The sequence below is a fragment of the Crocodylus porosus genome, unplaced genomic scaffold (genome assembly GCF_001723895.1).
Source record: "Crocodylus porosus isolate Cpor-Errol unplaced genomic scaffold, CroPor_comp1, whole genome shotgun sequence".
Lineage (NCBI taxonomy): Eukaryota > Metazoa > Chordata > Crocodylia > Crocodylidae > Crocodylus > Crocodylus porosus.
The window spans coordinates 98,708,225-98,717,930 of NW_017728947.1; the positions used below are offsets into that span (position 1 = coordinate 98,708,225).

General features: G+C 44.9%; 1 protein-coding gene and 1 long non-coding RNA gene across 2 annotated transcripts in view; one reads left to right on the forward strand and one right to left on the reverse strand.

Annotated features, from left to right (window-relative positions):
- The first annotated feature begins 1,483 nt into the window (after positions 1–1,483).
- Positions 1,484–9,706, forward strand: part of LOC109321774 — an 81,266-nt gene continuing 73,043 nt past the window's right edge. The window contains exon 1 of the long non-coding RNA XR_002104172.1: positions 1,484–1,983. This is a non-coding gene — a long non-coding RNA (uncharacterized LOC109321774). The remainder of the gene's footprint in view (positions 1,984–9,706) is intronic.
- Positions 4,814–9,416, reverse strand: ANKRD9 (ankyrin repeat domain 9). Its single transcript, XM_019552541.1, has one exon. The coding sequence runs from the start codon at positions 9,332–9,334 to the stop codon at positions 8,450–8,452; it is 885 nt and encodes a 294-aa protein (XP_019408086.1). The 5' UTR covers positions 9,335–9,416; the 3' UTR covers positions 4,814–8,449.

Here is a 9,706-nt window from a genome sequence, read left to right on the forward strand (position 1 = left end):
CAAATAGTCTCTTAATAGCTTAGCTATTATTGACTCTACTACGTTACCCAGTATAGCATTTTCAGTGGTTCTCACCTGATTTTACAAATTGCCTGGATTATCTGGAGGCTGGCCAGCGTGCTGCAACAAAGAACTAGTTAGAACCATTGTTTCAAGTATGTGAATGGATTTCACTAAGGGCTTCGATGATAAAGCATCCATCCGTTTCTCTGGGTACTTTTACCCCAAAACAGTACAAGCCATCCGACCTAAACTACTATATCTCTGTTGTCCATATTGCCACATGAAGTATCACCAAGAAAGTAAGCATTATACAACCCTACAACCTATCTCACTGTCTCTGCCCATCTCAACCATCCCAGGTGAAGGCCTAATGGCTCCAGGTTCTGGCAGAGCTTGGTGAAGACATGGTTCGCAGACGATAAAATGTTCTTTTGCTCCCTGTCACTAATTTAACTTGGGGAGTGGAGCTTTAGCTCAAGCATGCCCAGTGATTGCAGCTCTAATGGAGGGAGAAGTAAATGTTTTACAGCCAGCTCCTGAAACACCACCCCAAAACTACCAGTTAGGCCAGGGAGATCAGGGATCCCCTGCTCCTTTACCTACTTTGGGGTGATGCCCTGCTTAGCAAGCAGGAGGCCCCATTCTAAGTTTTAAATGGAAAACTCAATGAATACATTCTGGCGCTGTAAAGGGAAAGCAACATAACCCCCATCTTTGCAGCTTGCATTATTGGTCTGCACTGGTTCATGCTTCTGTAATGGGCAGCGTTTAGCATCTATTCCAGTCTTGCCTCCATAATGGATCCCATCCCTGTCTCGCTGAAAGCAATGGGAGCTTGGGGCTGATATGGGATCCAAGTTTTAGCTTATGACATTTCCTTTTGGGGAGTAGCCAGAATGTGACCAAAGCTTGTTTGGGTGTGAAAGATGGTGGGCTCTGAGCAGACCATTTGGCTTCAGTTCTTTCCTCCGTGGCTAAATGGGAATGCTTAACGTGTGTGTGATGACGGGTTTCTGGAGGGGGAAGTTTTTTAAGCATCCTGGGTCAGGTTGTATGGCTCTAAATAAAGAAACAAATTCCCATTGGTTTCAATAGCAGTTCACCTAAGGGAAGAAGTCTTGATTTTTGCCTTGCCATAAGCTTTTCCTGATATGCTAGTTTTTTTGAGTATGTACCAGGTAAGGTCATACAGCAGCCTCCTTCCCCCTGTGACATTGATAGTTCAGTGCCAGTGGGAAAACTGTGTCAATGGGATCTTATTCTTCCTTCCTGAGACTTTCAATACCACATTTATTTTGTTATATTTATTGGAATTTACACTTGCTACTAGAGCACTGGGATGCTCCCAATTCATTTTCCTTTAACTACCTTCTCACAAGGTCTCAGGCCGGCCCAGCCTCTCTCCTGTTACGTGAGCCAGAAGCTGTTGGTGAGACTTTCTTTACAACCTGATAGTGCCGCTCTCTGACCTTGTGGCTCCATCTTGTATGGAGCAAGCTGCTTCTGTAGCTTTCACAGATCTGATCAGTAGAGGAGGAAAACAGACTAAGGAAAACACATCCCAGGTATGCTCCAGGGCACAGGGTATAACTACAGCAGCTGGTCTGCCTTTCTCTCTGCAAGACCCAAAGAAACAACCTCTTCCCAGATGATGGTACACAGCTTCTCTGGAAGCAAAGCTTCCATCTGAGAGAAGAAAATCCTGGGGCTGACATTTTCACATGTGTTTGGGTTCAACAACTCAGGAGTGTGACTTTTGGTCAGATCATTTGGCTCTGACAGTTTCTGTGTTCATTATTAACAGAGAGCGGAAATAAGCGGGCTTGGATTCTGTATCCCTGTCTTGCCAATCTGGGGTTTATCTTTAAGCCTGCAACTGTAGCCCTTTTTTTCTCACAGATGGAGACTGATAACAGATGGTTCTTGAGGAAAAGGCACCAAAGACACTAATCCTCAGCAGACATGGTTTTCTTTGTAACTGTGAGTTTTAAAATACTTACTTTTAGGTTTTCTTCTAAAATGCTACCTTGGACTTTATTTCATGAAAATGATGCTAGATTTTAAAGATAAATGTAGTGTATTGTAATTAACATGGTTTACTGTGGCCTGCTTACATCAGAAAAGACATAATTAAAAACCCCCCAAAACTAAGAACAGGAAACAAATTAACCCCTTTTGGCATGACAGCAAGCAGTATACAGCGCGTACATTTGGTCTCTGAAACTTGTATATGTTAGTAAGACAAGCCCAGATATTAATGAAGGGAAGGGGTTGACATAGGCTGTATTTCCATGCAGCAGAGGCTGGATCAGAGGAGGAAGGGCCTATTACATGAAGGTCTGATTGAGATTTGAACTCTCTCAAAAGCCATAGGATGTTCTGATGTGATTTTTTAGCACAGGTCAGTCTCTGGTTATAGTGGAGAGTCCTCTCGGTTCCTGACATTTCTCTATCACTTCCATTTCATGGTAGCATTGACTTGAGGGGCAACTGAATTGGGGTCCTGCTTTAGGCCTGGAGGGCAGAGTTATCTTTCTTGGCTACAGGCTGTTAGAAAGCAATCACTATCCAGCTTGTGTAAAACAGATTTAAGATGATGCTTTTTGTCAGTTTCCTTTCTTCAGTGGGGACAAAGTGTTTCCAGGAGTGCCATGAACAGTAGCTTGCATACCATTTCAAAAGCCTAAAATGCTGTTTAAATGTGAAGCACATGGAATGGGAGCCTGGTTTATTTAGGTCTGGCATGTTGCTTTGAGGAAAAGGTGATGCAACGCAATAATCTGCTAGTGTCCGTAGCCGTGTCTGTTACAAATGGAAACCTCAGACTGTAACGTGGAGCAAATTTGGATCTGCAGTTGTAGCTCAGACCCATTTCTAGTCTTACCCTTCCCTGAGTTTCTGCACTGCGTTCTCATCATTTTCATTGCTAAGTTAATTAAGTTCAAGCTTCACTTCAAACCAACCTGTCTTCTGCCTATGCTTATATCAAAGACCTCATCTCTTCCTATATCCCACGTCCATGGGCCAAGATTCCCACCTGTCCAATCCCTTTGCCTCCCTTACCAAACTCCCATCTGCCTACCTCATTTCACATAATGAAGAGCATGTTTAGCAAATGCCCCTCCTCTCTTTCTGAAAAACACTTGTGACCCCCTTATCTGTCTGCAACAAATCCACTATGGAACTACATGTTCAAGCCTTGGTAACTCATATTAGACTCCCTAATCCATGTCTTTGTCAATGAACTGATTTTCAAATGTGCTGAACACCTACAACTTCCACTAAATTCAAGGTACCCAAGTCTGTAAATGTTTGGCTAAGCATTGTGCCCAGAACTACACAGGATGCTTATGGACAAGTTCAGAATAGAATCCAAATTTTGATAGTACAGTGAGTCTAGAGAGTAAGGAAATCTGAGATAGATGAGAGGGAAAAGGACTTTTTAGGCAGAGCATTTAAAACTTGACTTTATGTTAATATTTATTTCACTTGAGCAAGTAATTTAACATTTTGGATAAAACCCCCTGTGCTAAAAAATGGAATGCTCCATCTGCAATCATAATACAAGAAATCACAGTAGACATGCTCCAAAGCTCCTCTGGCAACACCAGGGAAAATCAGAGTTGACAGTGACATTTTTAAGGCATGGGGAAAAGTTTTAAAGAGGGGAAAACCCACAAAAATAATTCCAGACCACTCCCCCCCACCAGCCACAGTGCCACCCAATCACGAAGAAACAAAATCTAAAGGCCATAAACAATCTTTTGTAGCTCACTTTGGATTTGCTAATCCAAATTTAACATCAACTGCTTGGAGAGCCCTGGAGAGAATGTGTTACATACCCCCAGCTTTTTCTGACAGCAGATCACCTTTGAGCAGCCTTGGCTACAGCAGCGGTTCCCAAACTCTGACAGATTGAGCACCACCAGTTTAAAATGATACAACCTTAAGTACCACCAGCAAATTTTTCAGTTCAGCCTTAAGTACCACCAGCAAATTTCTGTCATATAAAGTAATTATAATAAATCTGTTAATGCATACCATTGACAGGTTGTCTGTGTACCACTGGTGGTATATGTACCACAGGCTAGAAACTGCTGGGCCACCGCTTGATTCCTCTGGTGTGATACTCTTCATGCTTCTGAAATCATCTTATAGAGATGGTACATCAGATCCAGACTATACCTACCTAAACCCTTGATGCCAAAGGCCTTGGTTCTGCAGTTGCCTTCCCCTGCCTTTGCAACAGCCTTTCAGAATCTAGCATCACTAGCTTTGTCCTACAGAGACTTGACACAACTGCCCTTTTTGCTTTATTAAGCCTGACAGTGCAGCTGCAACTGGCCCTAATTGGCATTTTTGACGGCAGCCTCAACAGAAAGGTATGAGACTGGAGGATCCATGGAAATAAAACTCCCATTCATTCAGCTCCCTAGAAAGGGCCCCCTCCAGTATGCGGCTGAGGTTGAGTGGCAAGTCAGTGCAAGGAAAACCCATGGTGCCATTGCCTAGGCTGTATCTATTCTGTGAATAAATGAAGGACTTCTGTTTCTAGAGCTGAGAATCAGCATTTTTACAAGTACAAAACTCAGTTTAAAGAACAAAATGAGAGCTAATCAGTGTGTGGTGCCTGTAGTCAGGGTGCAGTTTTCCTCTCTGCATTTGGCACTGGAGTCTTGTTAACTGCCTGCATGTTCTGTGAGCCGTCAGTGACCTCAAGCAGATTGAGCCAAAGAGGCAGAGCTCTAGGCCTGACTTTGTTCCTACAAAAACAGGAATGCCGCAGCAATGAACCTGAGTTCATGCCAATAACAATGTATTGATGAGAGTCTTTATTTATACCAAAATTAATTATCCAAGAGCCAGCAAGAGGTTTCATCCATAGAGAATGAGGCAGCACTGCCTTTTAACTTCTGAACATATTTGCACAATAGGAATTTTCTAACAAAAGTGATAGTTAGTTCACTTTCTCCCCTGTAAGTTGCTCTAATGTTTTGTTACACTCACAGCTAGGAAAATTGTCTTATTACAAGGCTGAATTTGTCAAACTTCAGCCTCTGTCATGTCAGAGTTGAAAAAGCCCCTCTACTCTCAGGTATCTTTTCCATGCGTAAGTACTTATTTGTAGCAATCGAATCCCTTCTCAACAATTAAACTCTCTGTAGTATTTCTACATCTCTCCTGAAGTGCAGACACACATACTAGATGCTGTTTCTGTAGCAGTTCTACCAAGGAAGACAGAGACGTCTTCAGTTTATCCGTGCTTTCCTGCTTCTCTGCTTGATTCCAGCCTGATTGTGGGAACAGATACAAGAACTGCCTCTCTCGGCCTACAGTCTAATGAATCTTGAATAATTTCCTTCTGCTGGCCTACATCTAAGGATATCTTACGCACTTGCATTTGCTTCAGCTTAGGCTCAGGTCCAACTCTCCCAGAAAGATCCAATGGTAGCCTTTACATTGATGCTAATGGAAATTTTATACGGATTCTAGCTATCCACATTTCTCATGCAGCCTGGAAAGGGCACCCTTGAATAACTGTTCTGCTAGGATTTGGGGAAATTTTGCGATACTGATCAGCTTCAAGAGGAATGCCTTTTCCATTTATGGTCTGGAGCCAGACAGCTCCTGGGCAGGCCATCAGAGAAAACCCCATTAATGTCAGTGGAACTAGGCCGTGTCCTTTGTCCCTGTTCATACAGCACAGAGCCATGTAGGACTGGTCAGGTAAATCTTTCAGTCTCTTGATTCATTTGGAATCATTATGGGAGCTGTGAATGGTCTAAATCACTGTTCTCGCCTCCTGACAGTGAGTGCTCATCCCCCGGGACACCATGTCCTTGTTCATGTTGATGAATTACTGAATCTGTGTTTCTTATTTCCCCTCTTTTTTATCTTCTCATAACGTGTCCCATGCTTTACCCTTCACTGCTAGTATTTTTCATGAAAGATGGTATAATAATTTTTTCCCCCCAACAGCTTAAGTTTTTAAAAATAATCACAGAGGAAAGGGCTGGTTTTGATGGATCTCTGTGAGCTGAGGGAAACAAGTAAAAGTTTCACAAAAATACGGCAGTATGTAATGGCTTTGGAAAGTGACAGCCTCGTTATTTAACACATGAATGTTCAATAAACCTCCAAGATGAGGGTGTCATTACTATGTTGATATCATAAACTACTCAAATTCTTTTCATAGCTCATCACCAAAAACATTGCTATTTTTTCCCTTATTTTTTATTTCTGAACAACCCTTCAAAGCATCAGGTGTTGTCCGCACCCATGTGGTCTTGCCCTTTGGCCCAGAGTTAAGTAGGTGGGTACTCTTCAGTGTATTAAAGAAGAGGAAAGGATCTGTGCTGCTCAAAACTAAATGCTTTACCTTCTAGTCTAATTACCTTTGCATGTCATTGTTCCCAAAACAGTAGGAAAGATGAATATTCAGGGGAGGAGTCCAGTAGTGTAGATTTTTATGCTGTTAGTAGGGGCAATAGCATCGGTTTTGGGTAGTTCACTGGATTTTATTACCAGGACTACATGCTATTATTAATGAGGGAACTAAGGAAGAACAAAGTCTTCAGTTTGGTTTATTTAAAGCCAACCTTTCCAGCAAGAGATCTGAATATTTTTTGTTAATTAGCTTGAGCAATTACCCTCTTGTTTTGTTTTCTGGAAGGCATTTTCAGTGACCTCAGTCTATGAATAGATATTTTTCTCTCTGTTGCATCTAAGACTTCTGAAATGTAACAGCCCTTTATAATATCCTATATTTATCATGCCTGCGGAGTTGTATTGTTTTTAAATGGAATTCTGCACTGTGGGAACTCCACAGGATCTCTTCAGCTGAAGCATGAAAAAATTACATCCCCTTGCTCTGTGCTTTCCAGTTTTTCTCTACCAAAGTTTGTTAATGATCAAAGAGATGTGCGTTAAGCATGGATTTTTCCTTGCACTCAGCACTGACCTGGGAGCGAGGAAGCTGAAATCAAGTCCATGGCAAGAATTATAGGCTGCCTATACACATGCTTGGAGATGGGGCAGGGTCACGTTTTAATTAGAGCGGTTCTCAGAGAGTCACTCTAATTAAAATGCTACAACATCATGTGTATTAAGCTCCCACACGTTTAAAAAGGGCTGCAAGATGCTTTAACTGAAGCTCATTTGATGAGCTTTTGTTAAAGTACCCCAGTGGCATCCAAGCATGTGTATAGGCACCCTTAGGTGTCAGAGCAAGAATTGACAGCTCATCTGCTGTCCTCTGACAGTGAAGACAAAGCCAGGTGGAAAACCACGGCCTAGATGGCAACAATTTGCATCACTGGCAAAACAGGCCTTGCAGAGTAGACAGGATCACTACAAAGAATGAGCCAAGATGTGTGTAGAATCCATGGGGATATTGCATGGATCTTGGGGGATCCACAGGGTGGAGGCCCAGCACTTCTCAGACATGTTCTTGGGGCTTGAGACTCATGTGGGTAGGTGGGTTCCAGTTCTGTCAGAAAGCTGATGCTGGCTTATGTAAGAAAATCCCTGCCTGTTTATCAGGAGGAAGACAGCAAGGAGAACTATCTTTCCCCAGGCTCTGCTCCATTTTTGCCTAGCCACTCCTAAAATGACAGCACCTCAAGTGTTTGGCAATTACCGAAAGGAGCTTCTACAAGGTTCGGAAGGATGAAGCCGTGTTAGGTCAGCTCCTTCCTCCCTCTCCCTGAATCTTGGCTAGAGGGAACATCTTTTCTTCTACTCCTATTCCCTCCACATTGAAAAGGAGGATAAAACACCTAGGCCACCCTCCTCAGATCTCACTGAAGAGCAAAAGCAGCAGACAAAGGAAATGGATCTATTTCCAAAATATATCGCTGCTTTTGCTCACCTGCATCTCCCGGTCAGCCTTATTTAGGAGGATTATTTTAGTAACGCCGTGATTCCGTTTGAGTTTTGTACAGGTATGAGAAGTTCTCACTTGTGCCTTTGAAAATATGCATCACATCCCTGCCACTACCTAAGAGGACAGCTGCAAAAATAAAGTGTCTTGTTCAACCTGCACGCCATTTAAATGAAAAGCAAGGCCCAAGGAAAGGGTAGTTCTCTTGCTGTCTATAGCTCTCAGATCATTTAGAAATTTCAAATGTCTGTATTTCCATTTTGATCATATCTGCCCCTGGTTTATTTAGGTTTATTTACAAATATATTCACCCATAAATCCTAGGGTATACATGCTGTATAATACTTCTTATAAAACGTGGTGTGGAAACACCTCACCACAATGAACTATAAATAAAATATATGTAAAGTGCCAGATATAATCCTTTTAAAAATATGTTCTAATTAAAACCAGCCTTTTGCCCAACCCCCTCCTGTGCTGCATTAACAGCTCTTTATACTGATACACGTTCAGTATACCATGGCCTGTTTGCATTACACAAACAGGAATTGCTTGGACACCCCCCTAACTCTTCAGCTTCAAGTCCAGTGGCTTCAGGAAGTTTGGCAAGGGCAGATCCTCCAGTGCCTCTGGGAATTGTTCGGGTGATATGGTCCTGATTAAGATGCGCATAGCACTAATGAACAGAGAGGGGGGGGATAAGCCTGCCAGCCACTGATATCTGTTCTCTCCCAAGAGGTCTTGCCAAGGCTGCTGATTGTCCAGCAATTGTTGCTTCATTGGAAACTGGAGCTCCTGAGGCACGAAGAGGAAAAGGGAGTCCAGTGAGAGCAGCTTGGTGCGCAGGTTTACTGCTGGGGTCTGGGAAATCTGCTGGAGCAAGATGTCCAAAGGGGTGTTCCCAGAGCTGTCATGTAAGCAAGGCGATGCACCATGTCCCAGCAACAGGATTAAACACTCGGGTCTCACCAGTTCACAGGCCACATGCAAGGCAGTTTTACCACCCTCCACACGGCTGCATCCCCTGCAGTCCAGGTAGCTAATTCGGTCGCTTTCTGGGAAGTCTCTGATGGCTTTGAGGATCCCGAGCAGGATGTGGATGCGGTTATAACGAACTGCCATGGCCAGGTGAGGAGCCAGTGACTGACAGCAGCTGAAGCTGGGGCTGGGGCTGGCCAGAGCGCTCTGGGGAAACTTGTTCAGCAGGTACTGGGCATAGGGCTGGTGGTTATGCACCAGTGCGTAGAGGAGGGCCTCGGAGGGAGAGTAGGTGCTCACCTTGCCACCTTCCCAATGGAAGACCTCCATTGTCCTCATGTCCTCCAGGAGCCACGCTGGCAGCAGGTCCCTCACTGCCTGGTAGAAGGCAAAGGACGATTTCTTGCATTGCTTCTGGGACTGGGCCTGGCGGCTGCTGTAGCCATTCAGCCATTTGACAGTCCAGGGCATGGCGGAGCCAGGTCCTCAGCGGGGCCGTCTCGCCACCTCGGCAGGAGCCTGCATTCGCGCGACCTGCCGGAAACACAAAAGCAACTGAAGGAGGGGGCCGGAGCCTCACCCCCCCGCCCTCCAGCCAGCCGGGCCAGGCCCCTGCTCGCCTTCCTCTCTCCCTGGGGAAGGCTGGAGCGGGGTGGGCGGCCGAGGCGGGCTGCTCCCGCTGGCAGCGTTGGGCACTAACCCCGGGGGAGGCCAGGCCGCGGGGTGGGGGGAGGCAGCCCCTGCCCTGGGCACCCGGGACCACCCGGCAGGGGCGGCTGCCGCCCCGCAGGATCCGCCGGCGGCGGGGAGCCGGCGCTGAGCGCTCACCTCGCGCTGTCCCCG

What these genes read in the sequence shown, in the direction of transcription:
- ANKRD9 (XM_019552541.1), bottom strand. Translation starts at nt 9,334, where the DNA reads ATGCCCTGGACTGTCAAATGGCTGAATGGCTACAGCAGCCGCCAGGCC.